The sequence below is a fragment of the Astatotilapia calliptera genome, chromosome 7 (assembly GCF_900246225.1).
Source record: "Astatotilapia calliptera chromosome 7, fAstCal1.2, whole genome shotgun sequence".
NCBI lineage: Eukaryota > Metazoa > Chordata > Actinopteri > Cichliformes > Cichlidae > Astatotilapia > Astatotilapia calliptera.
The window spans coordinates 51,162,210-51,181,875 of NC_039308.1; the positions used below are offsets into that span (position 1 = coordinate 51,162,210).

Below are 19,666 nucleotides of genomic sequence, written 5' to 3' on the forward strand. Positions count from 1 at the left end.
TGGTTATACTGTTTATCTCTAGTATCTGCAGGTGCTCAGACAGAGCATTTATTGATAAAATGAGTTGTGGTGGGCGCAGGCGTAGGATGCTAGGCTTGATCAACCAGTTGGCCTTGTTTAGGCTTTTATTTAGAGCAGTTCACTGACTGAACTACATGGCAAAATCCAAAAAAAGAAGGGGAAAAAACATGCTACAAAATCAGGACTGGAACAGAATGAAATTCTGTGTCAACTGTGTTGATGTTTCATCTAATTTCCTCTAGTGTGACAATGGGAATAAATCATCCATGTCCAATTTTCTGAAGTTTCCCTAATATGGGTGTCAATTAGTCGAAGAGTGCTGTGGACACAGCTTTACAGCCTGCAAACTGCGCTGCCGCAGGCAGCACAATGCATTAGCGCACGATGAGCTGTCAGAGAGGATTATTTCAGCCACCACAGCCAGCGAAGGGGGTGGGCACCGCTCTGCTGCACTAAACCAAGGAGAAAGAGTGGGCGGGAGACACAGAAAGGGAGAGAGACACACCGAGGAAAGAGGGAAAGAGAAGAAAGTGTCCGTTACACCGGGTGGATTTTTCCAGAGCACCGATGTTGGAACACTCTTCTGAGCTGGCCCTGGTGCAGAGTCTGTATGCCAACAGCATGCGCTGTCCCCCCTCTGCGGCCGGGATCTCAGTCAGGAATGAGGACCTGCCTATGAGGTACGTTGGGTTGGCCCCTCATTCAAATTTGGGCTAGCTTTTGTGGAGCAGCCCGTATTTGGACTGCCTCTTTGTCTGGGCTGGATATTGTCATAGGATGTATTGTTTCCAGCTGAGTCGTTCTCCCATGCTGTGAGAGTGTGCCTGTGGGCAGGGTAGTGTTCCTCTGGTGCGCCTATATGGTTTTCTTTTTAAACAGGAATCTAGAAGCCATGTTTAAATTGAACGCATTTTATAGTTTATGTCTCCTCAACTTCCCAAGAAAGATGTATCACTAAAATTGAATAAAAATGTACCTCCCTTTTTTATTTTTTCAAACTTCCTCAAGGAATTGTAGATTTGCATGAAATATAAATGTTTAAAAAAAAGGTGGAGGTGTCAGTGATGTAGGTGTTTGTCTTCGAACTGCACGGCCCACTGAAGAAGAGCAGTACGAGTGACTGGATGTCTGCTGAAAGCTGCCCAGGCCTCACTGTGCTGAGCCAGTCAAACACAACTGAAGATATCAATTATCTTTAAATGCAAGAAAAGGAAACATTTACATGTGCATTTGCATACATTCAGTGGAACTTTACACTGATAAGGCAGCGCTATATTTATTTAGTACATCCTGAAACAGTTGATTTCCTCTGCAAAGGAAAGATAAGATGAAGTTCACTCTCTCCATTTTGAGAGCACTTCAGCTGGTCGGCCATTCGACAAATGATTTCATGAAAGGCAGAGCTAAGAATAAGTGCACTTTCAAGTTAAAGGCGTCCTGCTTAAAAACACACGATGTGGCCTCTTTTTTGTTTTTAGTTGAAGCTGGCCTATTTTTACACCTTGTACTTTTTTTTTTTTTATCACGAAAAGGTGCACATTTAAATGCTGGGTGAGTGGGCTCTTCAGCTCCCACTGCATGAGGGAGAAAACATTTGATGTAAACAACAAAAGGATGGCACATGTGGAGGATTATGATAGGATTAGAGTAGTAATCATCTGAGATTAAGAAAGACAGTCTAGTATTAGAAGGTGCCAGCAACTAGACATGACACTAGGCATGTAAAATCCAATCTATTAAACATCTTTTTAGAAAAAAACAAATAGTACATACCAACACAGCTGAAATGTGTTGGATGCTGCAGATGCCTCCGTCTTAATGAAACCCGAATCTTCAGAGAGGTTTAGCGTACCTTTTGATATCAGCCCCTTAAGCTAAAGGTGATGCATGTTGCACAGTGGGCTCGTCCGCACTTATGGAAAAAGAGTTTGCATTATCACATTATGCACACAAGCCTCTTTCAGGCACTGTTTAATAGAGCAGACCCGACACTGGTGCCAGGTTGCCTTGAAATTGCTATGGATACAGGGATTAAGTAGGATTTCATAAATAGGATGTTTCTTAATGCTCACTATGAAGAATATTTTAGGACTGTGCAGCTGCTGAAGCAGTAATGAGTGGTTTGATAATTAAGCTAGCCCCCCAACTCGTCTCTCAAACAGCACTTGACAACAGTCCACCTCCCCCCGCCCCCCTCCCTCCCTCCCCGGCCCGTTTACCTTTCCCTCCACGTGTAGAGGCCTCACCTTGTAAGTCCGGCACAACAAAGGAAGATAGGCTCCCCCTCCCCCCTCTCCCCACCTTCTAGGAGATAACAGTCCAGCACAAAGGGGGAATATGACCTGTGACCCTGAAGGGAAGAATGGATGAAGGCAGACAAGAACAGCTACATTTTTACCCATCTAACTTTTTGACTGGGAATTGATTTATGGACCGATCTGCAGTGCAAGGCAATAAACAACCTGGAAATAATCTTATTTATTTAAGTAATCCAATAAAAACAAAAGGCCCGGTTGCCTAATTTAGAGTGCTGGGAAGATATGGAAACAGGAGTGGCATTAGTGTGATTGATAGTAATAGCCTGGATACTATATTTAAACATTTTAAATCGCTCACCAATTGTGATTATTAGATCACTGATTCATTCTCAGATAGAGTCATTTCACAATAAGGCTCGACATGATCTGATTAATACGTTTTTTTGTTTTTTGTAAAAGGGTTGCAGAATGTGGGTCATTATTGGAATGCAATGGCGATGCTAGAGCAGATAAAAGATCGTAAACTAGAAAACAGGTTAGTAAACTCTCCATAGGGCACCACGTGTGGTCTCTAAAGGGACATTGCAGTCATTTAGATAGGGGTATTTAGATTGTTGAGCAACACGCAGCGTGTCTTTCGGACTTTTGTTGACGAGGCCACGCCTCTGCTTTGCTGCAGCTCGGTGTGCAGTGTTGACGGCGGCTCGCCTGAATTTATTTCGCTCGGAGACAGCGAGAGAGAGAGAGAAACAAGAAGGAAGGAATAAGGCGGATACCGGTGCCCTCGCGCTCTCTCTATATATCTCCCTCCCTCCCTCTCTGCAGTTTTAAAGAAGACGCCCCCTCCCAGCACCTGCTCTGCTTCGTCTTCTCGCCGTCTCACAGGAGTTGAGTGGACGTCGCTTTTCGTTGTTTAGACGCTGTGTGTGTTGTTCTTTTTTTTTTTTGGAGCATGACTTCGGCGTACAACCTGGATTTCCTCCCTCTCACCGAAAGTCGGTTAATGACTTCGAGCGACACAATGTAAGTAAATCAGCTAAAGACATGTGCCGAGTTCTCGCCTCGCCTCTTCAACATCGTAAACACAGACTGGCATTTTTATTTTTTTTAAGCAGGCGAGGCGAACAAAACAGTTGAGGGCTAGTTGAGTTAGCTAACGCTAGCTAAACGAGCAAACTGGGATGCTAACGTTGCTAATCACGCAAGCGGTGAGGATACGCTCACCTGGAGTTTAAGTTGCTAGCTTAACTTGGGTAATACAGGCATGTGACCACAATAAATTGTAGTTAAGTAAAGTGTGGCCCTGCTGCTAATCTCTTATCTCGTCACTTTGAGTGGAAACGCAGTTTGCTAACAGCGGTACCCGACGCTTGGGCGCGCTACAATAGTCAAGTGACATGTGCTTCCGGAGATCACACGTTCAGTATCAGTCCAGAAAAAGAAACCACGTAGCTTTAAAAAATATGCAAATAAATAAACATGATGCCCATTTTGTGCCCTTTACGTTGCATTAATGGCACAGACATATTTTTTGGTTTTTTGTTTTTGCTCTGACTTCGGGTTACTTCGTTACAGCTGATCAAATTCTCATTTGAAGTGCGGTCGATCGAAACAAACGGTGGATGTTTAGACGATCAATTGTCGGGCTTTGAAAACAAGCGCTTTTAGCAGACGAAGTGTGAGAAGTTGCTTTAAAGTTCCATAACACTATATGTCGTTGCCAAGCCGTTACTAATGTGACTTCAGTTTCTAAAGTCCAGCAGCGTGCGTGAGCCTGTTTGCAGGCAGGATACGGCACACTTACTCCCGGTCCCTCCCTGTGTCTCTTGCTAGCAGCCGAGCCTGCTAACATGGTTAGCTGCAGCTCACATGCATTTGTACCCCCCTCCTCCCGTCCATGTTGGTTATAGAGTGCTGACTTAACGATAGAAAACACGTGGTTTGCTACATTATTGAGCCATTAATGGAAATCTTGTGACGGGGCATGTAAACAAGTGGGAGGAAAGGTATTTATAAAGTACAGAGGTCCATATATAACTCCCCACCCCGAAGGTAGTATCGACACAAAGTCAGCTAATCCTGTTTGACAAAAACATTTCCAAAATCACCGCCTGCTTTACGACACTGTTTAACATTTAAATGTTTGCAATTCCAGCAATGCTCTCTGTAGTTTGCAACAAAATGGCTGTTATTGCATGGTCTCACAAATGAGGAAACTCAACAGCTGAACAAGGATTCTTTAAATGTTTTAATCACGTTATCCTTTGCTTGTTGTGCTTTTTGTTTTTTGCTCTAGAGCAAACTATAAATTAAAAAGATTAAACAAGAAAATATTTTTGCTTCTAGTCTAAAATGTTGCACTATTTCTAAATGATTTGCTGATTGGGTTGTAAAACGCTTCATATTAAGTGGCCTTTTAAGCTTTTAGAAACTTTTTAAACGTGCCAGTAAACTGCAAATATTTACATTTGTGGCTTTGTGTGTTATATAAACTAAACTGATATACTGAGGATCAATGGCCATTTATGTGACAGTGATCGTTGTAGTTCCACCTTTTTGATATCCTGTTTTCTTGTGTAAAATAATGTGTGAATATTGTAAGGGGTTTTCCCCCACTAAATAAATTTCCCTCCATCCATTCTGGGCTTGTGCCAAAGGAAAATGACCAGGGATATGATAAGAAATAACCAGTTCAGCCTTTTTTTTTTCTTTTTTTTTTCTTCTTCTTTTTGTTTGTCTTTTGTGACTATGTTGACTGCATCTTGACTGATTTTTGTCTAATTGTTGACAGCGAGAATGGCTTTCGGGGCTTAAGCATGATCCTTTGGCAGCCGACACTGCCATAGTGCAATGTCAGTTAGCTAAGTGTCACAGTGATCCCTTTTTGTTGCGGTCAGGGAGTTGTTGATCTGTGTGAAGTCTCGGATCTTGGCGCTGAGTTGGATGGCTGCTCGGGCCAATTGTTCACTCTCCTTGCTGTCAGGGTGCTGGTGGATGAATGCCCTTGTAGCCAGATGTTAAAGGCCAAAAGAAGGACCACTCTGATCTGGATTGTTACTTTTTCCTTTTTTTTTTCTTTTTTTTTTTTTGCTACTGCTGCTGTTGCTGCTTGCCTTAGCATGACAGTAACTGCAAGCCTGTCTGTCCTGGAGCCACAAAACACTCAGTGAGATCCTCTATCTCCACTGTGGGGTGGTGTGATCGAAGGTTGAGCAAATTCTTCTGCGAGCTTTGCAAACAAAAGACGTTGAGGCACAGAGTGAGTTGCATAAGACCACAGTCACCCACTATGTCCATGACTCTATCAGTAGTTGGCTCTGAAGTGATTAACAAAGAGGTAAGAGGTCTGTTTAAGCAGAAAACTATGGGATTAGTTAGAGTAATGGATTAGATTAAAGGCATTTGAGAATTACAACCCTCATTTGGTACAACCCTCATCTTTTGCATAGCATTGAGTATCTGTGCTTTAGATAAATTATAAGCTAATGATTGATCTATCAGTGATCACAGTGCAAGTTTGAATTTTGTGCATAATTGGAAGCCTTGTTTTAAAGTATTGTTTCTTCAATGTGCAGTATTTTCTGCAAACTCTCCATTGGAGCCTGTAGGGGTGAAACTGAGACTGAAACGGAAACACGTCTGCAATATTGTACAACGATAGTGCTATTAATATTAGTTAAACCATACTAGTGAAAGCTGTGGGGTTTTTTTTTTTCTTTTTTTTCAAGATCATTTCCACAATTACTGAAGTGGAAATGTTTACATTAATGGCGTGTGTGGGTTTGTTTTTGTTTTTTAGTTCATGAGAACACACAAAAAAGCCGTATTCACCCATCCCCAAACCAAGGTATGGGCCACAATGGTACAGTAGTTGCTCCAGTTATTGTTGCAGTTAAAAAAAAGAAAAAAAAGAAAAAGTAAAGCATTGAAAAATAATGGATTTATCTGATCAGCTTTTAGTGTGGAACTATTTTTGGTGGAAAATATCGCAATTATTGCAATAACACTAAGTGCAATAATCTTTTCTGGCATCGTATTTTTACTCAGTTGTATATAGCATTTGTATTCTATTTTTATCTTATTGTATATTTTATTCTACTGTATATAGTATTTTATTCTATTCTGTACAGTTGTGTGTACTGTATTTATTCTTATTGTATTCTAATTTTTGCTTCATAACTTTTGCACTGTCCACTTCCTGCTGTGACAAAACAAATTTCCCACGTGTGGGACTAATAAAGGTTATCTTATCACACTGACTAAATTTCTTAAAACCAAAAGGAGGACTTATTAAAGTGTGGGACAAAAAGACGTCTGGCTAGTTTGTACATAAATAAGCTAAAGCTGAGTTAAGCAGACTAGCATTTCTGGTACCAAGGCAAATATCTGTTATTTCAGACATGTTCCGACATCTCGGGACAGCCCTGACAAACGCTGGCACCTTTCTCCCAAGCTTTAGCAGTATTTTAATTTAAAAAATGAGCAGTTGTACTCGGACTGTCAGTGACCTGATCTAACCACTGAAATTGATGTGACTATATTCTGTAACTAATCTGACATGTGTGCTTTTGATGTACACACATTTCAGTTATGGGCTTTTGGTAACTGTTTATCAGATAGCTAGAAATAACAGGAAGATAGTCTTGTCCCAGCAAAGGTAACAATGCCTTATCTATATGTGGAACGGTTGAGCTTACATGCTCCTCCTCAGAGGCCCATTTTGAACAAGGAAGAACCCTGAACGGGTAATTCCCCATCCCACGTAAGCAGGAACATCAGTAGTAGCAGTGCATTTGTGTTCGACCTTCTATGCTCTATTTTGATGATGATAATTTAAAAAAAAAAGAAAAAAGAACAGGTTGGATAATTAAAACGAGTTTTATCTCAATCAAAGCTGTTCTGTTTTCTGTTACAGGTTAGTGTAATGAATGTCAGAGTAAGTCACCACATTCAGGCAAATTGATTGTGCTTGATTGCTGCATTTAGTTGGCTGTTGGTCTCTTCACTTGAGACTAATTGCTGACGCTCTGTCTGACACTAACTGAGGAGAGTTTGTAGTTGCTTGTTTTGACTGTTCATGCAAGCTTTACTTTAGCATCGCCATCTATAACCGCTGGGGACTCTTGGTGTGATTATGTAGCTAATGGGGCGGGCCTTGTCATCAGATGCTGGCCGTCTGTTAACACGCAGCCCACTCAGAGGCTGATTGAACACGTCCGTCTTCATCAGGGCAAATGCAACAATGAAATTAGGCCATTTTGAGCTGAATTGGAGTTAATGCCAGGGGGAAAAAAAAGATTTCAATAATTTTCTCATCAGAACCACAGTGTGCTGATTAGGTCAGCCACTTGGTATGGAAATCAAATGACACACAGTTCTCCTGTTTCTGCCTTGAAGTTGTAAAACAATTTTTTTGTTTGTTTGGGACCAAAAACAAGGAGTTGTATTGATTTTTGATAACAACAGTTATTCTGTAAATCCTGTTGTCTGTGGCCAGTCTTTTAAGTTGCATCTTCAAGCTGTCAGGAGTTTTTATTTTTTTCCCCCCAGGCTCATTATACTTTATTGAAGCTATCAAAGAATATTCTGCCTTTTCTTTTTTTTTTTTGTTTTTTTTTTGTTTTTTTTTTTTTTTCTTCTAGTGTTAGGGAAAATAAATGGAGTTGAGCGAGAGAGAGAGAGAGACTTTGTTCTACTTGACAGCTGTCAGAGATATTACTGAGGCATTAGAGGCATTCTGTGTCTCATTGAATCAGCTTATAAGGCCACTGGTTTCCTAAAAGGAAAAAACGGCTCACGATTTTTTTTTTTCTTTAAGGGTATTACTAGCAAACAGCTGTTTCAGTCGACTGATTTCTCTCTTTTCTTTGAAGCAGCATGTTCTTTGTGTGAACCTTGACTTTAATACTTTATTGGGGATAAAATAAAGTGGCATGCTGCTGATTACCAGGTGATGAAATGAGTTTGGTCTGTCATTTAAACGGGAAGAGACTCATGGCAATTTGTAACATGTCTTTAGTAAGACTTGATCAATATTTTTATTAAAGCAACATTGTGATAGTTTGACATTGAATGTACCACGTTAGTGATTTTCTAGTAATGATAAAATGCTAGCTGGTATTTATTTTTAATGATTGATAATAGCAGGCAGTGAGATTGGTTTCCATCAGCAATGGTGGGGGGAAAAAAACTCTACATCATGTGACATTTGGTGTTGCTGTGACCCTCCTGAGGGTTTCGGAATGAGTAATGTCCACAACCACGAGTATAACCAGGCAAATTGGCTGGCCTTCTATTATGGGCACAGGAAAAGGTGTCGCTGGCATACTTGCGCGGTCAGAGCTCACCAACAGGACAGACACATGGTCTAGATAAATCACCTGTTTTTATGGGTGGCGCAGCAGTGGGCATGCAACTGCCGTGGCTCTGGATGGCTCGTCAGCTGCTGCAGGGTGTCTTGGAGCGCGACGAACTGCCACAACACAGGGCTGTTTGTGGAAGCTCAGCAAAAGACTTCATCACTGCCGTCTGGGAATACTCTGGCAGGTGGTGCTGGGAGCGGAGCTGGGCGGTACTGACAGAATCAATTGCAGTATTTATTTTAACCGGTACACTTGGAGTAAAGTATCGACATTTTGTGTAGGTCTAATAGTTTAATACAATGTTTAAGTGTCTGACATAACTAGCTTATTATAGTTACAGCCAAAAACCGAAACCATGTCTGAAAAGGCATCAAAATAGAAACTTGACTCTGAGAAGAAAAATAAAACTTTGTACTTGGTAAATTAAATAAAATGAATATATACAGTGAAGGACTTTGAATTTAGTCTTGTCCCAGTTTGATTAAATTTTTCCACACAACATACCTGAGGTGGTCCACCTGCTGAGGCTTGGATCACTACATGACAAAGTCAACAACACCCACAACGTTGTCTTATATTGCATGTTTTGAACTTGATAAATTTTAGTGAAATTCAGCTCAGCCTCTGCTTGTCTCAACAAACACACAGATAACAGCAAAGATGATGGCGTCATAGGTGCAATTTACACTTGAGCTGCAACCTTGAGACGGCAAACAAAGATTGTTTCCCGTTTTCACAATCTAAAGCTGTGCAACACAATCAGAAGTGGGAAAAAATGTTGTTTTTTTTTTTTTTCCCTTCTATCAACAACCAACTTGTTTTAAAACTGTGTGGCAACAGTGCATGTTAAACAAGTTGTTTAATTTGCCAAAATCTTCAAAACTGTCAAAAGCTTTGCAGCAGGCTGACAGCTGCACCACCCAAATTGCAGTAGCTTTGAAAAAACTTGAGTTTTGGCAATTCACACAAATCAAAATGTACAATGAGCCTGAGAAACTTTTGATCTTGGGGTGGTCAGTGTTCAGGTTGACACTCTGTAATCTAAAGCAGGCTGGATGATGTGATCAATAAGTGGGAAAACACAGCTGCTTATGTAGATATGCTGTAGATAATGGTGTTTGCTGTAGATTTTGTCATCATAAGGTGAGCGCGTGGCTCTTGCTCTTTGTACGTGGCATTGCATCAACTTTGCGTTTACCCTTCATCCATATTTCTTGTGGACTTCAAAGGAGTATAACAGGAATAACCACTCATCTGTGTCTGCACCTGTCTCTGTCCACAACATGGTTAAAGAGCAGCTTAAGATAGATGATCTTCTTCTGGGTGCTCTGACAAATTCAGAGCTATTTACCATTTGTAAGTTGTAAAATGGCACATCCTTGTAAAATCTACATTTAAAAGCGTTTTTATTTTTGACGCTGTAGCTGCCCAATGAATCAAATTTTAACTCCAGTTACTGTTTTGTTTGGCTTTCAGTCAGTATTAAAACAAGGTAATTGGGATTAAAATGCCTATTGTCACATTCGGTTTAACAAGTATGGTCTTGTTTGGTCTTCAAGTGCCCCACTTTTTGCTGCTCCCAGGGCCCAAATTGTCTGAATGACTATTTAAATGGAAAAAATTATGCTATTTTTTTTCTGATAGCATAATTGTGTTAAATAATCATGATTTTAATTTTTGCCATAATCAAGCAACCTTAATTAGCATGGTATAAACAATGATGCTGTGCCTGTCATACCGATAGCAGTAATTAAAGTTACAAAGTCTGTCTGAATGTCTTGATTTTTCTGGTGTTGCTCCCACTACAGTAAAGTTGATGAAATTTGAATATGTATTTGTTTTTAAAAAAAACATTTAGGAAAAAAATGCCAACAGTGGTATGTCTTTACTTAATGCCCCAGTTCTTCTGACCTTATTGGACCCACGGTGAATGGATATCAGCTACATGTTTATTTGGGTTTTATACCAACAGGTTTTTGTTTTGCAAAACAGCTCTGCAGCTTATGACATCACTTTAAACTGGTTTATACGTGCAAATGTAAATACTTAGTTCGCAGCAGTCACCTTTGTAATATTCATAGGTGACTGTACAGTTGTCAGCTCGGTTATGCTGTATGATGCAACATCATCTTGAAGCAGACAGTTTCATAATAGATTTTGTTTACTTGAATTTTACTTCCTTGAATAATGTCCTAATGTGTATACTAAAAATGCAGCAGAATCATGCCTGAAGAATGTATTCTCACAGTCGCATAGCAGAAGAGCTATGCACAGCTGCAGTGGCTTTGAGAGTTTAATGAATGTAAAGGAGACGGTGTCATATGCAGCCTTCATGTTTTTGAATTCTGACACAAATCCAGTATTTTCAAGTGAGGTTTTCTCTGTGCTGTGAGATCTGAGCAAAGTGCCTATGGCAAAATGGCGTCGGAATGCCACTGGCAGAAATGGACAAATGGTGTCACACACCAGTACTGTGGCCTTAGCAGACGTAGCCTTCGACGTGTTCCAGTGCGTCTGTATGACTTGGTCCATTGTGCCGCAGAGGAACGGTGAATAGTGTTCTCCGGCATGGGGGAACAATATGTGATTGTTCCCCTGCTGTGGCAAAGAAGCTGTAGGTTACTCTCTGTACCATCGCCAAAGCGCCTGAGGAGGAGATGCACTGCAAAATCTCGGCCTGCTAACCACCGATTCTTGGAAGTTTAGAGCTTTGCGGTGCTGTTTTTGAGTAGCTGTTACATGCTAGTGGGAGGGGCCACAATCCCCTCTTTTGGAGAAGAGGTTTTTGTTTCACAGTAGTTCCTTTTGTTTTTTTTGTTTTTTTTTTCCCTCTGGGAAAATTGTTTGTCATCATTCAAATGTATTGAAAGCGTTCAGAGCGAAGGGGCAAGGGCTAATTTGGAGGTGTGGAGTTGGATTTCGGGAGGAACACGAGCAGAAGTGTGATTTGTTAGCATGTCATTTAAGTCCCTCAAGGAGTTTGGTGTTTCTGCTGAACGGCTGGGTTCATTTTGCAAGAGATGGATGACTCGTGTTCAGAGGTTTGTGTGCAAAATAGTTATTTTAAATGTGCAAACATTCATATACTTTTTTGTGAGATTAGTACCACGGTGTTGTCCGTGTTGTCCCCCCCCCCCCCCCCTTGTTTGAAATATTACATATCTGTGCGTTGGAAGTCTTAACCTGTTGCAAGTTATTTCTTTTCCTGTGAAGGGCTGTTACTTCACCCTCATTCATAATTTCCAGTGCCTCTACCCCTGTCAGGAACAGTTTGTGTGTTTGGTTCTGTGTGAGAGTGAGACAAAGATGCTGTAGTCACAGGTACACTGGTGGGTATTGATTCTCTGTCCCCAAAGCTTTCCCCAGAGGAAGCTGGCAATAATTTGTAAATGATATATTGTTTCAGCTTGCACTTGAGTAAACGCGTGTTTAAACGGTCACACTGCAAAATCATTTGACTTTTTGGTAGGAATTCTGAAAATGCAATACACACTTTTAATTTTTTATTTATTTATAATACTAAAAACACAGTGTAACCTATTTATTAAATCTTGGTTTTGTCTCAGTATGTTTAGGTGAATGTTAAAAAAATAAAAGAGATGGTGTAACTTTTTTCTTTTTCTTTTAAAAAAAAAAAAAAAAAAAAAAACTATAAACAGATATACATACATGGTGTATATGCACCATCTAACAGTTGGCGCCAAGAATATCCTGTCACGTGCTTCTAAATTAAATGACCTTAGTGACTTTCTAAACTTCAGCCTCTAGAAGAAAGCAGCATTATGGCTGTTTAAATCTGCCTGAACTACTGGCACTATTGTGACATTGCCTTTTTTGCTGGAAGAATAACTCATTGAAGCTGATCATTTGCTCAGGCCCTTTCTGTGCCACTCTAAAATTTGCATTAGATATTTATTGTAGGGATGGGAATTGATAAGAATTTAGCAATTCCACTATCGATATCACTAATTAGATTCCTTATCGATTGTCATCAGGTTCTCTTTGGCTTAGTTTTGAGAGTGAAAACCGTTGCTTAAGCAGCAATAAAGAAATTACATTCATGCAACTTAATTACATGATGTGGGTCAAATGTTCAAAGAGGTATTTCCTCTTTGTAATCAGTGTTGGAGTCTTTACTCAAAAACGTCATTGTTACACATATTACACAGAACACTTTTCTTAAAAGTAATGCAGTACATTACTTAATTACTCCCGAGAGTAATTTGTTATACAACTGATTACATTACTTTCATGTTACTCAGTGCATTTCAGCTATTTTAATGTTTCATAATCACCATTTAACAATACAAACCTGAGGCTACAACCCCACACACCAATACAAATCTGTAATGAGGGCACATCTCTAAGATTTTTCTCTTAATAGAATACAAAGTGATTCTGCTTTAGAAACGTGAACGGGTAGAAAGGGAGGCTGCTCATGTGCTTGTTGCCTGTTGAAGCTAAGGGTCTGGCAGCTGGGGTAGGTATTCACTCGGCTTTCACTATGGGTTCTTGGCTAGCTTAGCAATAGCATGCTGTTTTGGCAGATGCTTGCAAAGAACCAAAGTTGTGTTAGCAGTATTATGCAGTTATTTCAGTCCTGCATACATTTGTCCACCATTTATCTTGTCCTTTCGTGCAATTTAAAAAAAAAAAAGAAAAAAAAAAGGTGCATATCCATCCTCTAGACCAGTGGTTCCCAACCTTTTTTGCTGCCCCCCCCCCCCCCCCCCTTTGTTTTACACGAAAAATGTTCGTGGGTTTTTTTGTTTTGTTTTTTTTTCCCTGTGTAATAATATTCAACATTGCTATCGATACATTTCTCAAATGCCTCTCTGTGCAAAATGGGTTCAAAAACATAAACAACTGTGGGATACTGTTAGTCTGTGATTTGAACTGGGGGAACAAATCGTGGCAGGATCAGCCTGATATTATTTGGATCCCACTAACTTTACTGTATAAAGAGCTCACATCTCCAAAATGTCAGGAGTTAGTCTTTACAAGAAGTGTTTGTGAACTAAAAATCAAGAATGTGGGATACTGTTTGTCCGTGATTTGAAGAGCCCAGCGCGTGCTGCCGACGCAAGGGAAACTAATTCTGTCACAGAGACCTACCTTGGCACTTGTGTAGGTGAAGCCAAAGGGAAGATGTGCTTCATCACATTTTCTAGCATTTGGCTTGGAAGGAAGTTGGTTTGGAAACATATTTGGCGATGCTTCATCTCCAGCTTTCCGTTTGTGTGGGAGCCCCGTCAAAAAACCTGTCAATGATGCTAGCAGTGTCCAAGGGTTCATTTTAGTTTTTTCTTACTGCTCCCCCCCCCCCCCCCCCCCCCCCCCCCCCAGGGGGGGGGCCCCACACTTTGGGAACCTCTGCTCTAGACAGTGTCACTATTGCTTGCAAACAGAAATCAGCTGGTTGTTGAAATTGTTAGCTGCCAAACCGGACAGTACTTAGATGTGAGTGCAAGTAGTTCTAAACCAGATAATGGTAATTGTTCCTTTACTTTTCGTGACCTACTGAAGCAGTATGGTTATGATATTAAATTTGTTTAACCTCTGGCATACACATTACAAAAATTGTTTTTCATTTCTTTCTCTCTTTTTTTTTTCTCTTTCTTTTTCTTCTTAGCAACGGCAGCAGCAGCAAGATGAACGGGTCGCTGGAGCACTTGGACCAGCCAGACCCTGACTCCATCAAGATGTTTGTTGGACAGATCCCCCGCTCCTGGTCAGAAACAGAACTTAAAGAGCTATTTGAGCCCTTTGGAGCCGTGCACCAGATAAACATTCTTCGTGATCGCACTCAGAATCCTCCTCAGAGCAAAGGTACAGTCTGGGTGAAAGGTTCACTTTCAGGAATAATTTGTTCTACTACCTTGCAGGCAAAATTTCTCCTTAGTGATTTAGATTTCAATATAAACGATCTGGCATATAATAATTTTATTTTAATTGAAAACATTGGATTATGTATCCATCCAGATTATCTTAAAAACCTGTTTTGTTTGTTTTGCCATATGTGAGGAGTGCACCAGTTGCTAGTGGGGAAAACTAGTATAGCATCTAGCATGCTAACAGCAGTCTGCAGGTATTTGAGGCGTGCATTGCAATCTGTTTAAATGAAGTGACACAACTGAAAAGCTCAGATGATACTTTCAGTTTCTCTATTGTTCACTTTCACTCTATATACCATCTCTAATAAGAGATGGACACTAATTAGGTGTGAAACTTTCTGGAAAACCTTCATTGCTCATAGATAAAAACAACTTGGTCTCTTAGTTGGTGCAAACCCCCTTCTCTCCTCATCTGCTTTCAGATTTTAGCACTTGTGCAGACAGGCAGTGCATTGCCTATGCAGTGCAGCTGTGTTTGTGTTAGATCACCTCATATGCAAGCAGTCTTTTGTTTCAGGGTTAAATAATATCTTTTTTTAAATATTCATATATTCTAAATTTCCTCTTCTTTGTACAATGCAGCTTTAGAAGCAGCATTGTACAAAGGGAGTGTTACTTGACTGCAATTTTCCATTAAGACATCCATCGATGCGCTCACCTTAGAAATGGTGCTCGAGTTGAGCGATTCAGTTTAGGCTGCAATTAGAGGAGACGGTGAAGTGGAAGCCTGCTGTCTGCAGAGAGCTGCAAAGTGCCACTGGAAGTGCTCAGTCTCCCGTAACTAACTGCAGGTGAATAAAGTAACGACAGTTTCCTTGATGTAACTGTCCTGGTCACCCAAATCTCAGTTCCCTTGATGGTTGGATGATTCGCTGTAGCTAAAGGCGCTAAACCACTCTTGGCTTTTAATGTGGTGGGAATATACTTGATGCTAAGCTTGAGTCTAAAAGGAACCATATTTGTGCTACCAGACACCGCCCTGGCAATCCAGGCCAGATGTAGTTGTTGTGAGGTGTTTGTTATGAATCACTGACACTACCTCGCTGATCGTGTGTGTGTTGCTGTTAACAAGCCAAAGACAGGTTGACAACAGTTGCACCGTCTGGAGAGATAAATGTCTTTCTGGGATCTCCTTTTCTAGTATTCTTGTAAACATCGGCTGCACAACTGTAATTTAAAAACAAAAAGGTTATATTATCTTGTAATGTGCAGACATTCTGTCTCAATTCGTTGCAGAAGTGGGTTTTTTAATTAATGAGTGTAACTTATCCTGTCTTGTGTTTTTTCTGGGTTCAGAGCAATATAGCAACAAAATAAGCTTGCAGAGCAGGAAAGATGCTAAATAGATGAAAATAAACTTGTGACATGGCATTTATTAGATCTGCACTAAATTCAGATATATCACAATTTCACCATTTGTTCTGAAAGAGCCTTGAGTATCAAACATGTGACCTGACATGGATATCTTTTGACTGGCAACAACTGCAGTGAAATGTGTAACTTTCTACATGTTAGAAATTGCACTTATCACTTTATCTGTTTGTGTTAATTTTTAATTTATTTATTTTTTGAATAGATGTCTTACCTTAAAATATAAATACTATTTAAATTAACAGAAAGGGTGGTTATATTGGTCTGGCTCACTTGAGATCAAATTGGGCTGTACGTGGCCCATTGACTAAAGCGAGTTTCAAACCCTGACTTTATTGTGTCAAGGCCAAAACTGCTGGACAGCATGCCACCAGGAGAGCATTTGAATTCCCATGATAAGGGCCTTGGAACAGATGTACACACATGTAACACCACTAAATAATCCTACGAGTGTTTACAGGTGTACCAGAAAGTCCCCAGGGTTCTTATAATGCTGTGTGTGTGTGTGTGTGTGTGTGTGTGTGTGTGTATAAATATACACACAACGCTGTGCAGTTCATTTGGGAGGCTGAAGAGTTCAAAGCTCCTTATTGTTTAAGCAGCACCCCTCCCCTGCTCTATGCAGTGTCAGCTGTGATGGCCTATGGACATGTTAATGTATTCTATTAGATAATCAGGCCTGATCACAGGAGGTTTTTCACCCAGCCAAGTGAAGTTGAATGTGTTTTGCAACAACACCTCTACACTCAGTTTCACTGTAGGCCTCCTTTCACAGTAGTTTTGTTTCCTACTGCAGTTTCATCAATGACCTACTGATAGTCTGGCTGTTGTTTATTTGCATGCCACACAATGCCACTCTCCAACCAACTCTTATATAATCATGTTGCTTTTGTTTAATTTATTTGTTGAAAGTGCTGTAATCCTACTTCCATTTTTGCTTGTTTACTTTGGTGCAGATCAATTGACAAATCACCAGATTTGCACTATTTTTTTTTCTTTTTTTTCTTTTTTCTTTTTTTCTTTTTTTTAGGTCATGCCTACTGCAGGTCATGAAAAAATCATCTGATGACTATCACGCCTCTCCGGATGGTTTATTTAGCTCCAGTATATCAGAGAACGGGCTTAGCAGTAGAGAAAGGGAGAGCTCAGCTGGTTGTGAGAGAGGAGGAGAGAGAGGGAGGGATAGGAGAGTGCAGCTTGATGCATATTAGAGTTCAACAGCCCTCCCCGTGGCCTGGGAGCTCCAGTAACAGCATAATACACACTATGTAGGTCAGAGACGCTGCAGTGCTCCACTTCCCCAGCCCAGTGAAACTGACAGGCTGGAACGCCACTGGCGGTCTACTGGGACGGAAGGATGAGAGGCTTTTTTTTTTTTTTTTTTTTTTTTCCCTCTCCTCCCCTCCTAACGCTCTTTTCTTCATTCCCCTCCCCCACAAACTCTCTCCTCCCATGGTTTCTCTTCCTTGCTCTCTCCCACTCCCTCTTGTTTCTTTGTGCTGTTTTCATGCCTCATGTTTATATGTATGCACACATGTATGGGACTGGATTCTTATGTAATGCAGCAATATACTCAATGTAATGTGTTGGCCTGGGCTGAGTTGACCTGCCGACTGCACATCAGTGCCTCCTGACAGCCGTCTAACCCTGTGGTACTCTCTCTGGCTGTGTCACATCCTTCAGCTGTCTCATTACTCCTTTGTCCTCGCTGCCAGCTCCTACATGGTGTATGTGCACCATCTAACAGTTGGCGCTAAGAATATCCTGTCACGTGCTTCTAAAATATGATATGTGGTGAAAGTACTTTCATCCATTTAGCATCTTTCCTGTTCTGCAGCAGTCATGGTATTACATTTAATGTCTGTGTGCTGTGTTTTTAATGCAGTTTTGTCTCCTCCCTCCCTCCACCCATTGTTTGTCCCTATTTTTTTTATTTTTATTTTTTCTTTTCACTCTGCAGGATGCTGTTTTGTAACTTTTTATACAAGAAAAGCTGCACTGGAGGCCCAGAATGCACTGCACAACATAAAGACCTTAAGTGGGGTGAGTAGGCACAGCATGGGCTGCTTTTAGCTGCTTGAGCCCCACTACATCCCCTATGCAGGCTGTGAGCTGTACGCTGGCCGATAATGAGCTCTCGGTTCACTGAACGCCTGTCTAGCCTGAGAAATGTCTCAACCCCCACTATCACTTACGCGACACTTAGGACCGGCCTGAACCTCGGCACACTGAATTGCTAAGCGTGCAGGTATCGGGTAAAGCCTGCTTGACCAGGCTGCAGGTTATTCACTGAGACACAGGACCCGATTGCCACAAAGTGGAACAAATTATTAATGCTTGTACTCATGAATTATTGATGCACATCTACATTTTTATTCCCCAAAATTAGAAGCAGGAAAGGAGCTGAAGGCAAGTTGAAGGCTTTCTTTTCGTCCTTTTTTTTTTTTTTTTTTTTCTCCCTCTCTCCCCCCGTTTTAACAATGCAGCCCGGTGAGACAGAATGTGGTCCCCTAATACTTAACCCGATCTTCTAGTGAGATTAAAGTCCAGCCAACTGGAATAAGTGCAGTGGCTTGTTAAACATCCACAAAACTGTCTTGTCTATACGTCATTCTGTATTGCCAGCTTTCCAATCAATTTAATCTATACCCAACAACCCCAGCTGTCGATGAAACCAATAGTCCAGTCTTTCAGTAAAAAGAGCTACTGTCAGTGCGCTTGCAGGTAAATATTGAACCGAGCTGATAAATGAGTCTCACAGGCTGAGAATAATGTCCTAGCTCTCTTCTCTGGAAGACTATCAATCAGGCAGACATTTCAAACAAAGTGTGGTCTAACGGCTCAGCTCTCAAATCCCATTCCTGAGTCCTACTGTTACTGGCATTGACTGCAGTTGACTGATTTTTGATTTGCGTGATAGAGGAAAAGCTTGTTTCCCTGTTTGTTTTCTCTCCCTTCTGTGCCTCTCTCTACTTGGTCAGTGACGCTAGCCAGTCCCCACACTGAGCAGGCCATCTGTCTGCTTCTCCTTAGTGCTTGTCAAAAACAAACCCACCACTTTTCATAAGTACAACCTGCTCAGACATCTCATGGCTAGATTTATTTCTTCTTTCGCGTCACATGGCATGCAGTGTGCTATAGATGTAGTCACTTGAAGTTCAGTCTTCTTGGAGAAAATTGTTCATTAAGTGGCATGAAATGACAGCATTTGCTCTGCCTCCACTTTCTCACATAACAAGCTTGAGAACAAGCGTCATGTTCAGAGATGTTATGCTGACTGAAATGAGATTTTTCACAGCTCAGATTTGCCACACCTTGTTCTATTTGTATGTGATCCAATAGTGTATTGGGTGTTGACAGACTTGTATCTGGAGGAAGGGAAAAAAGAAACAAAACCTGAAGCTCACTGTACATTTCGAAAGCAATACCAAAGAAGCTTGCTTGTCAAACGGAGTTCTTCTATAGAAGATGAGGGATGTTGTCAGTAGCAATCGATAAGTTCAATCGCGAGTCTACATTACAGCGAGAAGTGAAATTGGATACCGGAGAATTTGATCCCTTACCAGCAACTCTTAGACACTTCCTCCTGAATCTGGCGGCGGTGAGGGATGATGGTCTTACAGCAAAAGAACAAAACAAGAGATGGGGAGAAATGCTCGAAGATGGAAGGATGAGTGAAGACATGAGGCCTTTATGATGAGAGATAACAGAGTTTATAATGGTGACAGATGTGAATGGTTTCCCTACATTTTCTTTTTTT

The 19,666-nt window shown here is 40.9% G+C and overlaps 1 protein-coding gene across 3 annotated transcripts in view; it reads left to right on the plus strand.

Moving 5' to 3' along the window:
* The first annotated feature begins 434 nt into the window (after window positions 1-434).
* The window catches only part of LOC113026547 (CUGBP Elav-like family member 2), a 29,701-nt gene continuing 10,469 nt past the window's right edge, over window positions 435-19,666 (plus strand). Inside the window, exons 1-3 of one of the 3 annotated variants that reach the window (XM_026175461.1) lie at window positions 435-701; window positions 14,274-14,470; window positions 17,867-17,949. In XM_026175461.1, coding sequence (XP_026031246.1) covers window positions 589-701; window positions 14,274-14,470; window positions 17,867-17,949 — 393 coding nt within the window. In that variant the 5' untranslated portion in view covers window positions 435-588. Of the gene's footprint in view, window positions 702-2,903; window positions 3,303-14,273; window positions 14,471-17,866; window positions 17,950-19,666 lie in introns of those variants that run through there. The other 2 variants (XM_026175460.1, XM_026175462.1) reach the window with 2 other exon arrangements.